The 17,566-nt window shown below is 38.0% G+C and overlaps 2 protein-coding genes across 3 annotated transcripts; both read right to left on the bottom strand.

Moving 5' to 3' along the window:
• Nucleotides 1-496: 496 nt before the first annotated feature.
• fam8a1b (family with sequence similarity 8 member A1b) lies at nt 497-8,842 on the bottom strand. Of its 2 annotated transcripts, XM_046848579.1 has the most exons (5): nt 8,331-8,838; nt 8,020-8,140; nt 6,244-6,367; nt 5,060-5,199; nt 497-1,547 (listed from the first exon to the last, which is right to left on the bottom strand). In XM_046848579.1, exons 1-5 carry the CDS (start codon nt 8,803-8,805, stop codon nt 1,403-1,405), a joined length of 1,005 nt encoding a protein of 334 aa, XP_046704535.1. In that variant the 5' UTR covers nt 8,806-8,838; the 3' UTR covers nt 497-1,402. The 2 variants fall into 2 exon arrangements, with proteins under 2 accessions (XP_046704535.1, XP_046704536.1); XM_046848580.1 differs by lacking the exon at nt 5,060-5,199 and having other exon boundaries at nt 1,414-1,547; nt 8,331-8,842.
• A 1,879-nt stretch (nt 8,843-10,721) lies between these two features.
• On the bottom strand, nt 10,722-17,520 carry zgc:110410 (uncharacterized protein LOC553618 homolog). Its single transcript, XM_046847872.1, has 10 exons — nt 17,464-17,520; nt 16,736-17,013; nt 16,397-16,475; nt 16,161-16,214; nt 15,691-15,781; nt 15,560-15,597; nt 12,988-13,075; nt 11,431-11,520; nt 11,295-11,342; nt 10,722-11,165 (listed from the first exon to the last, which is right to left on the bottom strand). Exons 2-10 carry the CDS (start codon nt 16,953-16,955, stop codon nt 11,016-11,018), a joined length of 858 nt encoding a protein of 285 aa, XP_046703828.1. The 5' UTR covers nt 16,956-17,013; nt 17,464-17,520; the 3' UTR covers nt 10,722-11,015.
• Nucleotides 17,521-17,566: the final 46 nt, after the last annotated feature.

Raw genomic sequence — 17,566 nt, 5'->3', positions numbered from 1 at the left:
CTGATGGCAATGCCAGGATTCATCGGGCCCAAATTGTATGGTTCAGGGAGCATGAGACATCATTTTCACACATAAAGTCCAGACATTAACTCCATTGAGAATCTTTGAGATGTGCCTGAGAAGACTTTGTGCAGTGGTCCGACTCACCAATCAATACAAGATATGGGTGAAAACTTACTGCAAATCTGGACGGGAATAAATGTTGTGACGTTACAGAAGCTTATTGAAACGATGCCAAGGCAAATGCGTGGCGTAATCAAAGCCAAAGGTGGTCCAACAAAATATTAGTGTGTTAGAGAGATAATTTTTTGGACGGGCAGTGTGTGTCTAAGTAAATCTTAAATTACCTAGTATGTTGTATTTAATAAAACAAACAAACAAAAAAACCCACACATGCCTCTCAAAAAAACATAAAAAAGACCATAACGTTTCTCAAACACAATAAAAGTTGTTTGAAAACGTTGTTAGAAACTGTGTGCATTATTTATATAATTCATTTGCAGAAGTGTAAATGACTTTATGTTGGTCAAACTGAATTGTAATAAAGAGAAAGTGTGTCTTCTGGTTTGTTTTTCACCAGATTTTCATTCAGCTGTCATTTCGTTAAAAATGCTTGAGAGAATTAACGTAAACAGCAGCGTAGTGACATTTCACTCCAACTTGCGAAACATTTGGATGATATGCACAAATCTAGGCATCACTGAAAAACTCAAAAGATGACTATAATAATACATGCAATCATTATTTACATCCTGGAAAAATTTATTAGCGCATTTCTATTAAAGGCACAATAAAGGCACAAATCATTCCAACATTTTGAGTAAAATAAATGAAAAGGGTTTAATATAATGTGTAAGTTTTTAATGAAATTACTGTGATTAAGATCTGAATGGTTCTGCTGGAGAATGATGTTTAAAAAAGAATTACATGTACAGTATTTAGCCATCAGTCCAGTGTACATTCGATTCTTAATGAAGGCAGCGACACAAAAGGTATAAAGAAAAAAACGACCGTGATTTTCTGTCTTTCAGGGTCATAAACGTTTAGATCATTTCGACTGACTTGCTTGTTTAATTGATCTGACACAGAGCATGCTAAATGCAGTAATCAGCATAGAAAACGTACACTTATTGGATATTGCATGCTGCGTATTGCACTGCATATGATCAAATTCTTGTAAATACAATAAATAAAAATAAAAAAGAAATCACTTGCTATAGCAATTCATTGAAACGCTCCCTCTGTGCACCTGGAGTGAAAAAATGCTTGATGTCACAGTTCTCTGTTCGACGATTTCCTCAGACGATTCCCTCATTTTGCTTTTTCCTGTGAGCCAGCAGCTCTTTGGATCGGTTCTACGTGTGGAGTTGTTTCCTCAGCATGTTAAGATCCTGATCAGCGATCACCTGAGTCGGTTTCTCTTGACCACTATAGTCCCTGCCACGATATCATACACAGTTCTGTTGTGCTGGAAAAAGAGCAGCGTGATAAACGCCGGGAAAAAAAATGCAATGGAGAAATTTTTGTTTAGAGCTCGGATGGTTGACCTAAGAAAAGAAGAGATACAATAATATAATGGATTACAGACATATTCAAAGGTTAGAATATATTTTTAAGTCTATACAATCATCAGGATTTGTGAAAGCAGAATACATTCATTGATCTACACTGATCAGGCATAACATTACGACCACCTGCCTAATATAGTGTTTTGCTGCCAGTTCTGACTCTTCAAACATTAACAGCATGAACTTCTTCAGCAGTTTGAGCTACAGGACCTCGTCTGTTGGATCGGACCACACGGTTCAGCCTTCGCTCCTCACGTGCGTCAATGAGTCTTGGCTGCCCATGACCCTGTCACCGGTTCACCACTGTTCCTTCCTTGGAACACTTAATAGAAACTGAACACTGCAGACCAGAAACAACCCACAAGAGCTGCAGTTTTGGAGATGCTCAGACCCAGTCGTCTAATTTTGGCTCTGGTCAAACTCGCTCAAATCGTTACACTCGCCCATTTTTCCTGCTTCTAACACGTCAACGTTTGAGGACAAAATGTTCACTTGCTGCCTAATACTGTAAATCCCACCCACTAACAGCTGCCATGATGAAGAGATAATCAGTGTTATTCTTATTTTTATTATATTTATTAATTAATATTATTATGAATGGACATTCGGTGCAACCCAGATGAGGATGGGTTCCCTCTTGAGTCTGGTTTCTCTCAAGGTTTCTTCCTTATGCATCTCGAGGAGTTTTATCTTTGCTGCAGTCGCCACCGGCTCACTCATTAGAGACAAACTTACTTATAAAGAACAGACTCACTTTTAATCACCACATTATCTGTGTAAAGCTGCTTTGAAACATTGTTCATTGTTAAAAGCACTATACAAATAAAAATGAATTGAATTGAATTATTCACTTCACTGGTCATAATGTTAAAATGCCAGAATGTTATGCCTGATCGGGGTAAATGCTCAGAAGAATGCAGATTAACATTTGAAATCATGAAATAGCAACATTCACTTAATAAATAAACCTATTGCATACTGAACAACATGCTCTTCTGTTTTTTTCCCCTTACATATCACACTAATGCACAAGAACTTACGACAATATTTACTGAAGTGTGAAAAAGAGAAGAGAAAAGTTGGCGTTTGTATCGTGATGCTTTGTTTTGAACATATTTGCATATGTAAAAAACAATTTATTTATATATAATTATTAGTAGATGTGCTATACTTTCATTATTTAGAAACTGACCAATACTTTACAGGTAGATTGATTTCTCAAGCGCATTTTCAACACTTCAGAGACCCGGGGTGTGTCTTGAGAGTCATATAGAATTCAGACTGACATGGCAGAGGTAGAGCTGCATTTTCCTGGAAACAGAACTGGAAAAGAACGTCTGGTTTCATTTTATCTACAAAGGACTGTTTGTGAAAGGAACCATGCATAATAAGTCTGAAAGCACTTAAATAAATTGATGTTTTTCGGTCTGTCTGAACCGAAATAATAAAGCAAACTATCTGTACCATATGGCACTGTGTAGAATCATATCAAAATCGGGTCACGCCGCATCTGTATAGGAGTGAATCGTATCACATCGGTAGCTGCTTCATATGTATCTTTAAATGAATCGTATCGTTGGGCTGTGCATCGAGATGCGAATCGCACCGGCCTCAGTTATGAGGATGCACATCCCTAATATAAACAAGGGTAAGAAGTTAACTGGTCAGTGATGTATCCAGATTACTGATAAGGCGGCTTTTAGTTTGACCTGCAGACACACCAAGTTGCCACAGTCGGGTTTTTTGAGCATCCATTTAAACTGTCCTGCTCAGGGACGTCTGGATAAAATCCTCTGCTAGGTGAATAAAACGTGAATGTTTAATGGTATGATGCAGCTGTCTGATCCTCACTTTTTTGGCAAGTAGATTTCTCCACTTATTTATTCAAGATTCTCCTCTACAGTTGTCTCCTTCAACATTGTATTTGCAGCTACAACACTTTTGACACCCATCTGTCATTTACCAGCATTATCTGCATTATCATATTATAACCCTCACACTCTGACACCCATTCAGTATATTTATCTCTCTCTATCTCTCATCATAGCCCCCTTCATCCCCCAATAACTTCATTCTGTACACTTATTAGCCACTTCATTGCGAACATATGTACACAAGGTCATTCCTGCAATTATCTATCACTTTTTTCCTTTGACCCAGGAAAGGTTTTATACAGAATGGTGCAGAAAACAAAAAAATGCACAATGCACAAAGCTACAAAGTGAGGAAAAAAACCCAGATTCGATTGTTCATCTTTTGTTAGCAACAAGCTAGCCAGCTAATTGTGATGAGTATATTTTCCTTATATTTCCAATGCTATAGATTTCAGTTAGCATGTCTGTCTGTTGATTGATCTAAAACAAATGATATGCATTTGATCTCATTTAAAGATTTCTACACTGTTCACATGTCAAGCTGTTGGTTTCATGTCCCTGGACTGGGGGTTGAGTCAGAGATCAGATATTAGTCAGATACTGAAAGGTCAGAAGAAAGAAAATGGCACGTCTGGTTCGAGAAGGCAAGAATTAACTATAACAACTGAAATGACACTCTTTATAACTGTGGTGGAAAGAATAAACCTTAAACCTTGCGATAGATAGGAAACAAAACTATTTCAGGTTTTACTTCAGTCAGCCAAGAATAGAGTCTGAAAATCCAACCAGCTCTTTTTCTTATCTTCAATTAACCAGTTTTGGTCAGAGGTAAAAAAGTCAATGATGTGACCATTAACTGGAGCACTTAACCTGAATCTTTGTCTGAGTGGGAACTGCACCACTGGGTGGGTGAACAGGTTTCTGTTAAAATGGCTGGTGAGGGCAGATTACTTTTGTTTAATGACATAATAAAATCCTATGTGGTTGCAGGGAGAAGAGGTGGTGGAGGAGTTTAAGAACCTGGGGGTCAACAGTGTAAAGTAATAGAGAGTGTGTTAGAAAAGTGAAGAAAAGAGTGCAGGCAGGGTGGAGTGGGTGGAGAAGAGTGATAGCAGGAGTGATTTATAATAGTAGGGTATCTGCGAGAGTGAAAGGGAAAGTTTATAGGACTGTGGTGAGACCTGTGATGTTGTATGGATTAGAGACAGTGGCATTGTGTAAAAGACAGGAGGTGGAGCTGAAGGTAGCAGAGCTGAAGATGTTGAGGTTATCGAGCATGGACAGGATTAAAAACGAGTTTATTAGAGGGACAGCACATGTAGGACGTTTTGGGGGCAAAATGAGAGAGGTGCGATTGAGATGGTTTGGAGAGTGTGCAGAGGAGGGACATGGGGTATATCAGTAGGAGAATGCTGAGGATGGAGCCACCAGGAAGGAGGAAAAGAGGAAGTCCAAGGAGGAGGTTTATGTGAGAGAAGACATACAGATGAGGGTAGACATGCAGGTGGTTAATTTGAAAGAGGCAGATGTAGAGGACAGAGTTGTATGGAGACTGGCAGCCAAAAGAAAAATTCCTAAATATTTATCTGGTATATTTAATTAAACATCAGGACTTACGCTGACAGACTGACGTTAGTTGCTGGCACCACTCGTACCCGGTTGGGCTGCACCAGCATAGAAGTGTCGCATGTGACCACTTGCAGACCAAGCAGAAATTTCCCTGGCGTGGCTCCACCAGCTCCCCAAATACATATAATCTAAAAAGAGTGAGCGCCATATAGACATGCGGATAAGTGGGTATATGCACATTGCCATACACAGCAAGACTGGCATCGAGGCAAAGTGGTTCCATTCAGTTTGAAGTTGAATTGTATTTGTCACACACAGTATAAATCTGGTTTGTATGGCAGCAGCTACTCCGGCTCAGGCCAATCAAGTGTGATTACTGTTAAATGTACCAAGTAACTCACTGTAGTATGCGGTGCAAACCGACCAGACTCTGCACGAGCTTTTTCCTCCACGTGGTCACGTGGTATTAATTCATTCTCATTAATTGAGCACGTTATATTTCTCACAGATAATTCTTGCCACTTGTGCACTAAACCATACAATGTGTGAACATTTATCGTGCAATATTTCGCCTTTTTTTGTGTGTCTTTATTGTGTTATCTACGTGGAATCTTTTATTTTTTTGGTACTGTATAGACTTCTGTCTATTGTGCCGTCTATTTGTTACCTGTCTTGGCTGCTGACTGTTATGTGTTACATGTGCACATTGGAGCCTCTACAGAAATGCAATTTTGTTCTGCTTTGCCCCATGCGGCCTGGCTGATGGACAATAAAGTTCACTCTGACTTTAAATATAGGAGTAGAACGCAGCGCTTTTTATGAGTAAATTAAAAGTTTTTAAATAAAAATGCAACAGAGGAATTTTTAAAAAGTACAATATAATAGAATTCACAATATACATGCTCCATGTCCAAATCTAAATCCTTGAGGAAAAGTGTTGAATCATCAGCCCCAAGGAAGAATCCATTATTTTAAAGGAAGAAATGTGACCAGTATAAAATAAATTTGGAATGACCGAGATCAGTTAGGGTCAGGTTTAGGGTTTGAACCCAAGAGATTTATATTTTTGGTTTCAAGAAAAAATGTTTGGTAATTGCTAAAATTGCGAGATAAAAGTTTATCATTGCTACATGGTACTGATACTATATATACTTATAATATATATACTTTATAATGCTTGAGATCGGCAACAAATTTAATCCACTCTCTCTTACAACTGTGTTCATGCTGACCTCATAGAAGCACACCAATATCCGGTACACAAGAGCCACGAGCATCATTTTCTGCAGCTCCTCCATTGACGTGTCTTCATCTATTTCCTCCACAATGAAGTGCATGGCGAATTTTGAGATGTCCCTAAAAACATCGATACATACAGTACGCCATGAGCATGAAAGCCATCAGGAAATACGTGCATTTTTGTTCTGGTCCCTGAAAATCTATATGTTTTTATGTATTTGTATTGGATTTAAAAAAAAAAAACAGATTTCTTCCCTTTTGCAAATAATAAAAAATATGGATACTAATATTTATTGATGTTACACTAACGCTTCACTAACAGCTGAAAATTTCAGGCTGTCATTCTACATGATCTGATGTCAGATCAAGCCCTGTCTTCATTCAATTATCACTGTGAAAATCTCAGTAGGACTTTATATGTAGGGTTTTAAGCACCCATCACTGAACAGAACACTTCAACAATGATGGAACTGTAATGAATGGACATTTGGTGCCACCCAGATTCTGGAGTCTGGTTCCTTTCAGGGTTTCTTCCTCATACCATCTCAGGGAGTTTTTCCTCCTACTAAACATATACATTCCAACTTCATAACCTCTTTATCTCTGTAAAGTTGCTTTGAGACAATGTTCATAGTTAAAAGCGCTTTAAAAATAAAGTTGAATTAAAGTGACTGGCACAGGAGTAATGCAGATTTACAGGATATATATACTATATACTGATATATACCAATGATAGCATTGCTTTTGCCTAAAACAATTACAGTTGTGCAGATTGTACTGCAGTATAGATTTATTGTCCTCTGACAATAACTCAACATCCATTACTGTAAAAATAGTTGGCAACAAAAGTGCGTACCAGAAGGAAGCCTCTTCTGAAGCTGGCTCACAAAAAAGCCTGCAGTTTACTGAAGAAAATCTGCCCAAGAGCATGAATTACTGAAACCAGGTCCTGTGGTCTGATGAGACTAAGATAAACTTGTTTGGCTCAGATGGTGTCCAGCATGTGTGGCGACGCCCTGGTGAGGAGAACCAAGAAAATTGTGTCTTGTCTACAGTCAAGCATGGTGGTGGTAGCATCATGGTCTGGGGCTGCATGAGTGCTGCTGGTACTGGGGAGCTGCAGTTCAATGAGGGGAAACATGGATTCCAACATGTACTGTCACATTCTGAAGCAAAACTTGATGCCCCCCTTCAGAAACTGGTCGAACAGCAGTTTTCCAACATAATAACAACCCCAAACACACCGCCAAGATGACTTGCTGAGAAAGCTGAAGGTGAAGGTGATGGCCAGACCTGAACCCTATTGAGCACCTGTGGGGCATCCTCAAGTAAAAGATGGAGAAGCATCATGTGTCTAACATCCAGCAGCTGTCATGGAGGAGTGGAAGAGGATTCCAGCGATAACCTGTGCAGCTCTGGTGAATTCCACACCCAGGAGGATTTATGCAGTGCTGGATAACAGTGGTGTTCACACAAAATATTGACACTTTGGACCCAGTTTTGACATGTTCAGGGTGTACTCACTTTTGTTGCCAGTTATTTAGACAATAATGGCTATATGTTGAGTAATTTTTACAGGACAGTAAATCTGTACTGTTATAGAAGCTGCACATTGACTACTCTAAAATATATCCAAGTTTCATTCTATTGTATTGTCCTCTCAGAACATATAATAAAATGTCAGATCTCATCCAGTGCTGAGTGCGTGTGAACTTGGTTAAAACCGTGAAAGGAACCTACACCACTGCAAACCCCTGGACTCAACTCACTTCATTCCACTGAGGTGTATTATGCTTAGGATGATGGTTGCTTTGATGAAGAAGAGGATGAAGAAGTCCACCATCTCAGCCAAGAAGCGGTGGAGTGGAGAAGGAATCAGATATTCTCGACCTAAATCAGATCCACAAGAATTACAAAAGCAGCTCACGTATAGAATTAGTAAACTTTGACATCATGTTGTATGAGGTCTATTGGCCAACTTCTGGTGTTCAGCATCCTGGTAGAACATGCACAGTTCTCTAACCTTGGACTAAATTGACTGGACTGAAAGTACATGAATAACAGCAGCAGGTTTCGGTACCTGGTTGTTGGGCGTTTCCATTTTGTTGCAGGTGTTGGGGGACAGGAACATTCTGACTCTGGCCATTTAACTCTACCTGTCTACCACTCGTGTTATTGGCAGCTGGACTGGCAGAAGGGACATGAATTGACGGAAAAGAAGACAAGGGGACACCAAACGAATGAGTAATCCAGGTGCGTAGGTCTGGGTTAGTCAAATCCGCCCCCCAAGTTGAAACTCTCAGGCTCCCGCTCGCTGCCTGTGCTGGTAGACAGGGCGGAAAAGGAAACACACTGGCCCAGCTTTGCCAGCTGATATATCCGCAGTAATACTGCCACATCCATTCCTGCAGTTTCTCACAATATTGTGATGTGGTTATTAGGTCAGACACCGGTTCTGAACCGGGACTGGAAAAGGCGTTCATCTCTTTCTCACTGTCGCTTAGGGAAACAGTTCTCTTCACGTCGTGTACTCCTCCGTCCAGGGAGTCCGCCATGACAGCTCTGTCATCCTAAGCATACGGCGGCTGAATCTCAAACGGCTTCCCGTAAAGTACATAGTGCACTACATAGGGCGCAATAGTCTTTATTTTCTCATCCAGTGAAGTGCACGTGGAGAGGGACTAGCGTGCTGTTTGAGATTCAGCCCATGCAAACAGTGGTGATTTCTGGCCCTGCTGTAGGGGTACCGCTACAGACACATAGAGGGCGCCATGGAGCAGGCTGGACCAATCACACCACCTTTTACATACAGTATGAAACTGCAGGTGGTCTCTTATACCAAAGTAGACTATAAATATACTATTATACAAAAGTGTCTGAATATTAACGGCCCAGTGCCTAAACAGCATGGCTGGATCAATCCTATCATGACTGAGTAAATCCTATAAATCCTAAAGCTGTTGCATTAACCAATCAGATTGCACTTTGGCTACTCTGAGGCCCTTTAGAAAGCGTCTTGTATCTCTTTCAGGCCTTACAGGTGTAACAGGTGTAATATAGATAATTGCCATTAAGAAATAAGTTATATTAGAGCAAACAAAATGTCTTAAACATTTAAAATGCTTAATAACTTCTTAGAGAACAACAATAAGATGATCGACTAAATTTTGACCACAAGGCTCAACACTTTCCAGTCGCTCTTCTGTACACTGCTTTTCAATCTGCCTTCGCCGTCAGGAATGTAACTATCGTTTATGTAAATAAGGTTAAGGGTGTGGGCTGCACACCGGTGATGTGGAGGGAGAACATACCTTTCGCTGTCATCACGTAAAACTACGTAGAAAATTCCGTAAATATGACCTCGTCCTCGTCTACATCATTCTCTGCTTCATCAACAGCTTGAAACATTCTGAACGCTTTTACAAAGTTCGCGCTTTTATCAGTGACCGTGGCAGTTTATCTTCCCACAAAGAGCAAATGAGCTGTGAATTTGCTCTCTTTCTCCACTGCAAAGGCATCGTACATGTGTCTCCCATGTTTTCTATATTTCTGTCTCCATTTCCATATATGCCTTATATTTTCACTACCTTTAATTGGATGGTCAGAGAGCGAACTAGATAGAATTATGTGTTTCTTCATTCCACAGAGGACAAGAGATTGATTAGGTTACAGATATACTTACAAGGACATTTTTAAGACAGACTTAAATAAAAGCTGGACATCATTAAGAAAGGACAGTCAAAATAGTTCTTAAGCTTTTCCACAAACTATTTGTACTTTCTTTCCCATATAATTAGCACAAGAACACTCAATTTGCCTTTGTTTCAAATCCCCAGAAAAACCATAATGCACCAAGTAAATGCACAAAAATGCACGGTCATTTTATGCGGTTGATATTGATGCTTCTGCTTAAAATGATGTATGCATGTGTGGCTGCAGTGAAAGGAGACTTGCTGAATTGTGTTAATCAGGTTTCTTGTTTTTGTAATGGCATTTATTCCGGCTGCATGAGATACCTGTCTGTGATGCAGTGCTCTGTTTTATTGTGTTTCTAAATAATATTGATGGTTTTTATAGCCATGGCATCATAAAGATGGTATTAAGAGGCTCTGTTAGGACATCACTCATGTGTGAATCCGTGGCCCACTCCTGGGCCATATCCTGGCCATGGTGGGTCTGGAGCCTACCCAGGACAAAAAGAAGGAACACAACCCTCATTGAAACCTCTCTGTCATAGAGCACCATGAATACACACTTGTGAAATGATAGGAACATGCACACGAAGCCCACATTCTTCAACCTGGAGGCAGCAAGATCACTGCACCCTTTAGAGCAACATAATGAGATTGGCATTATTAGGATTTGAACTCACAACCTTCTGGTAAAACGGTCAAAATCTTACCCCTGAGCTACCACTTGTCCATACTATAACAACTAGAATTTGAGACTTCAACATTTCTGGCAAATAACATTGAATCCATATAACAGGTTTATTCGTGTGATTAGTTTGTTTTCTGTAATCTATATGCTGTGTGTGATTGATATGTTCCTAAATGTTACACATTCAATTATTTAAGTCATATATTTGTTTATCATGCAGCAATAAAAGTCCCTGAGTTACAAAGTAGCATGTGTGTCCAGAATCACTGTGTGAATTGATGTAATGTATAAATATTAAGTTTTTTCGCAGTACTGCAGAATTTAATAGTGGATGAAGACTGCAGGGATTTTGATAAATGTTCACTTTGGTTGATTATTGTTTGCGTTAACGGCAGAGCCCGATCATCTGAAGTATCAATAAGAAAATTGTTACAATGTCTAGGTAGAGGTTCAATGAAGCAAAAATGTATTCCTCTGCACTAATGGTGTATTTGTGTTTCCCGCCCAGCATTAGCTGTGTATCCATCACCAGGTACTACAAAAGAGAATCAGAGATGTGAGAGATTTGTGTTAGTAATTACAATAGTTACTACATGCCTATATGGCTGAACATAGTAATGTATGACAAACATTATTCTGTGTTAACTTTGTAAGAGTTACTTACTATAGAGAAGACCAATGTCCCCAATGATGCATAAGCAATGTACAGAAACTGTTAAAAGTACAGAAAAATAACCCATGAAATAAAATAAAATACTAAAAGCTGATCATTCATGTTCCGTGTCGGTCATATCGTTTACCTGGGACCTCATAATAGCACAGAGTAATCCAAACGAGAATAGAGTCCAGCACAGGACCCAAATGCTTCCACTTACAGTCGTAAAGTCCCACTGTAAGCAACAGAGTTTGTAGATGTTGAAACAATTTTTATAGGTACATTCAACTTTAACGTGCAAAATATCATTCAGTCATGAACTCTGTACTGTATATATTAGTCTCCATAAAACAAATAATAAAAATAAAAAAAACTATTCCAACTATTGTGCTTTTTAATATTCACTGTCCCACATGACTGCAGACTTTACTCAGTAGTTATTTAACAACACCTTACAAAATACACAAACCATTTACAGTAGGTAAAATGTGACTCCGGTGAAAGTGCACTCTTTAAACTTCCACTTGAATAAAAGTGCAATTGTATTTGCCTTCAAATGTACTTAAGTGTCCAAGGTACTCTGATTTATTATGGCTATAATGTTCCTATTATTATTTTTGTCACATGATTTTATTTGAAAAGACTCTGTTACTCTTAACGCACCGATCTATTAATAAAATGATATTAATAAGTCAAACACTGATTGATATCTATTAAAATTATCATGAGCCCAAAACCTTCTTTTCAATGACTAAAACGTTCGAGTCTGGAGTTTATTCCAACATTTATTCTTCTCAAAATGTTCTGTTTGCTGCTCAACTGACGCTGAACTGTATGTTCATGATAAATAGATACACACCAAGCAGCAATCAAAACAAGTTTAAACAGAGCGCACGCTCCACCCTGATTGGTGGCTTGCTGCGTGCTTGAACAGTATACGTTTTTACCCACTCATAAATGATTTTTATCATATATTTGACTGAAATGTAGTGAAGTCTCTTCAAATGGAAATGTTTCAATAAAGTACAGCAAAAAGCTACTTAAGTAGAGAAACAAATTATTTTTACTTCCTTAATGTCCACCACTGGTAATCAAATGCACAACATTCGCCACTTTAACTCCAAATTTAGCTTTGAAATGTCCTGCATGTGACTGTATCATAAAAACAGGTTCAAGTGACTGTAAGAAGATTGTCTTCAGCCCTCAGTTCTCCCAAGACTCTGTGTATATCATTGTGTTTGGAATGAAAGAAAGTGGTTTATCATGTTTCGTTTTTTTGTCTTGAATTGTGTAGCTTAATAATCACAGCCTAGTTGTGGCAACAACATATTTGCACACTAATAATATACTGTATCAATAGCACATACCAAACGCAGTGATGTGTGTGTCTGTCCATGGAATTTGTATTTTTTATTTTACTTAAAACTATTTATCTCTCCCAAGATCAGTCCATTTCCTTATACCTTATACCAGCTTTAAAAAATGTCTAATAAAAAGAGATATATTGTTTTCTTTTCTCATAACAGAAATGGACAGAATTGACATGTGCAGCAGGTTTGGGGAAAATAGTGACATTATACATTATAATAAAGGCAGGAATATATGTGTAACTGGCTTATAAATGCAAAAGGGGGAGATTTCTTTAAGGTACCTATTGAGTATGTAAATAATAATTTTTTACATATATTGCCATGTGACCCACCTTAGACTGCATTGCAAATACACTCAGACTAAAGGACACCAAGGCAGTGGCTCCCACTGCCCACAGAACAGCTTCTGCTCTGAAGAACCTAAAACACACACATGCAACACTTTTCATACTGGAATTCTCTTAACAGGGTGTATGTATATAATATACACCCTACAGCAGGCTCTGATTGGGTTTCAAAAAACGCATAGTATTAATCTAGATTAATGTCACACATCGGTCATTACACCTCAGTGCTGCTGAATTTCCCCAATCTGAAATGTTCAGGAGGTGTTAATTACATTTCTACAAAAGCAGTACAGTAGTGCCAGATTAAAATCAAATAATCACTTTTTCCAAAGCTTACACAGGGACTTGGACATCATCTACACTTTATGTTGTAAAAAGGAGAACTGTGTAATCATCGCTAAACTCAATGGTTATGTAAAGAGTCTTTCATTTAACGTTTTTTTGAATAAAGGAGTCTCATGTCACATAATACAAAGGCAGGCGGATGAAAGTGCAGCTCAGTTCTTTTAATATCAACAGCAAACAAATCTAATTTGAGAGACTGTGGTCAAAAACAGGCAACACTCATGTGAGAGACTATAGGAGACCTAAGTAAGGTAAAAACAAGCGTCAAAACAGGTCAGAACCAAGGCAACAATCTGGGGAACAAGGCTTAGTAATATTCAGGGAATGTATTACTTGTGTAATAAATTCCCTGAAAATGTTTATTACTTTGCATTGTTTTCATAAATGCTCTACATGCTCTGTGTGTGTGTGTGTGTGTGTGTGTGTGTGTGTGTGTGTGTGTGTGTGTGTGTGTATATAAAGCTATAGATGTAGCAGCCAATAGACACGTTTTGACAGTGATGTGAGGATTGCTGGGGTGCAGTCAGGATTCCAATTCATCCCAAAGGTGTTCAGTAGGGTTGAAGTCAGATCTCTATGGCAGGCTGCTCAAGAAATCTCCACTTCAACCCATGTAAAGCATATCTTCATGGAGCTGGCTTTATGCACAAGGACACTGTCATGCTGGAACAGGTTTGGGTTTCCTAGTTCTACCACAATGCTACCACATCCAAAGACATCCTATACAATTGTGTGTCTCTGAACAATGAGATATAAATAATGAGAATGTAAATGTGTATATTTTTATATATATATATATATATATATATATATATATATATATATATATATATATATTCAAGCTACATTTTATTTACATCTCATTATTTATATCTCATTGTTCAGAGACTCTGATTAATAAAAAACTTATTAAATTAATTAATAAAACTACTTTGCATATATTTAGATATATGAACATTAAACATGTTATAAACTAGAATCAGATTAACAATAAACTAATTATAAACAAGCATATTTTAATTAATTAGTATTAATAAATTAATGGATATTTAATGAAACATTTGAAGAATTTTGTTGTCCATTTCTGTCTCTTACTCTTAACAACTGACCCACCCTGTGTTCCTCTGAGGAAAGATAATAATAATAATAATAATAATAATAAGAAGAAGAAGAAGAAGAAGAAGAAGAAGAAGAAGAATATACTCAAATTTACAGACCATTTTTTACTCCTGTAGACAGCAAAATGTTAGATACTGAGGCACTGGAATAGTTAAAGCTACAGGAAATCTGCTTGAGAAAGGAAAGGCTGTTGGCTGTTAATATTTTGATTCGATCAGTTATTAATCAGTAGTTATTATGATAATAAAATACTTGGTAGTTATGCGGGTAAAAATACAAGATATATAAAAATACAATATTTTCACAAGAAGAAATATATGCTCAGAGTTTAATAATAACTGCTTGATAAACAGTGAACTCTTACTACATTATTGAGTAATTTACTAGCAGTACTTGATAGTTACGATAAGTGATAATAAAGAACTACTCGTACTCATACAGAGCTATCCACTGAGATATAAGTGTTATAAAGTGTTATCTATTTTATAGTAGGTTTTTGGGGGAAGATGAAATAAGAATAGCTCTTATTGTTGAAAGCAGAGTTATGGATTATTCAGCTACCAAATCAGACATCAAGAGGTTACAATGGATGGTCAGGACTGCTGAAAGGATTATAGGTGCCCCACTGCCCAATCATCCAGAGTGGAGAAAAGGGCTAAGAAAAACACGTTGGACCCCACACACCCAGCCCACTCTCTCTTAGAACTGTTGCCTTCTGGTCAGTGCTACAGAGCTCCATCCACCAGAACAGCCAGGCACAAAAAAAATGTTCCCACAGGCTATACTGAACCTGAACAATTAAAATATTCATAACGACACATTGTACATCAATGACACATTTATACATAGAATCCAAATGGTACATTTGTAAACTGCACACTTGTAAATAACACATTTGTACCTTCATTTAAAAAATTTTCTACTTCTGTATATAGTGCATTAATTAAGTATGTTTTGTTATATTATGTCTGTACTTTCTCCTGCACTGGAAGCTCCTGTCACCTTCCTTGTGTGTGTAAACATACTTGGTAATAAAGCTATTTCTGATTTCTGATTTCTGGATTTCCATATAATATATGAACATCTTACTTACACAGTAATGGATCCAAGTAGCATCCCCTCTGCAACAGTCTGTTAAGAAATAGATTAGTTAAAAAACACAATACCCTATGTGAAATTAGTGTTTTTTTTAAAACAGGGAGCAGCAGGCTGACGTTTACTTACAAACAACCCAAGAAAGAAGAAGTTCAGGGGAACCTTTCTTCGCACATCGCCACAGCAGGAGAGTACAATGACAAGAAATAGTGTTGCCCCCCTATTGGAATGCACACACATATAAACACACACACACACACACACACACACACACACACACACACACACACACACACACACACACACACACACATATATACACACAATATGACTTTCATTGGAACCTGTAGGAGGGAGAACTGACTGGCTAGAACTGGCAAACTATACATTTTTGTTTTGCTACATATATAAAACGGCTAAGATACAATACAATCTGTAGCCAAATTAAACCATACACAAGACAGTACAGAACAACCTTAGACATGGTCCAGTTTACAGCTCTCTGTATTATTGTGATAATCATTACAGCCTGGTGTCAATAGTATGTATGATTCTTTATCGGCAAACCCATAAACACTTATGCAATGCAGAAAACTTACATCATGGCGTAGGAAAACCAGCTGGTGCGTATAACCCAGATTTTCAACGTATTCCTAGCAAAAGTGGACAAAAACAATAATAAGAATAACTAGAGAATCATATTCAAGTCATTAGACCTGGGAGTCAGAATGGCTAATATTAAAAGCCATGAGAATGGTACATTTGGAATACTTTGTGAGTAATATTTTGTTATTAGGAGCAATTAAATTATTATTATGAACAAATTTTTACACACCAATAAAGAAATGCACAGATAATTCCAACTGTTATCAGCAGCTGAATCATGAGGGTGAGGTACACTTTCTTGATGAAACCTGGAAATAATCACAAATCACTAATGAGGGTGACAATGGAAAATCTATTTACAGGGCTGAGCCTACATATATAAGAAAGTTATAGACTTAAATGTTGAACACATCTAACTAGTATGTTTTCATTTTTTTTGGGACTATATTGATTTTATAGGCCCAAACATCTTCACCCACTACTGGAAACTCTTTTGGAATCTAATGTGAACTGCTGTAGTGAAAATGTACAGTGTATAAATGTATTAACTCTATTCCTATAAACCCACCTCGTCTGACAGAAGCTTCAGAGAAGCAGTTCACATCCTCAAAGCACTGTGTGTATTCCGGGGGCAGGACGTCTGATGTTCCTACATTATTACTACATTGAGTGACTGTAGAAATTCCAGCTTCCCCAGCATTCCTGGCTTCTTGGGCATAGGGTTGGGGGCACGTGGGGTTGTAAGGAGGGGGAAGCTGATCGCCGTTAACCATCTCTGGTCTCTCCATGTGAGTCTAAGTATTCAAGGAGCTCTTAATAATGGGAACCTGAGAACAGTTTATTTAACTAAATAAAGAAGAATGGAAAGAGGAATATGAGTGATTTGTTGATAACACACACACACACACACACACACACACACACACGCACGCACGCACAAGCACACACTGAACCCATTCACCAGTTTCTGTTAATTTCATTCATTAGATTTCTGTTCAGCATCGAAGTATGGATCTGGCCTTTTTTTCATACGATTTAATATTTTAGTAATATACAGTGGGAACCAGATCAGATTCTATATAATTAAATTAAATACGAAAAATCCACTTAACAGAATCTAATAACGTATGTTAACCATACGATCATTCTGATAGTCACAGCATTTAATTAAGGCCTGTTTAAAAAAGCCAGAGATGAAGAATTAGTCTTATTATTTGATTTAGGCATGTTAATGATCCCAGTTTAATAGACGTTTTTGCTATTATGTAGCTGTTTAGCCTAATTCAGGTCTCTTACCTTTCACTCTCGGCTTCACTGCAGCTCTGTTCCATAAAAGCTACATGCAGGGCAAAGTCTACCCTCAATAGCTTTGTTTCCTGGGAGACTTGGACCAGCCTAT

This window comes from Silurus meridionalis, chromosome 4 (assembly GCF_014805685.1).
Source record: "Silurus meridionalis isolate SWU-2019-XX chromosome 4, ASM1480568v1, whole genome shotgun sequence".
In the NCBI taxonomy this organism is placed as follows: domain Eukaryota; kingdom Metazoa; phylum Chordata; class Actinopteri; order Siluriformes; family Siluridae; genus Silurus; species Silurus meridionalis.
The sequence above is the reverse complement of the archived record's forward strand: the minus strand, read 5'-3'. Positions and strand labels throughout refer to the sequence as shown.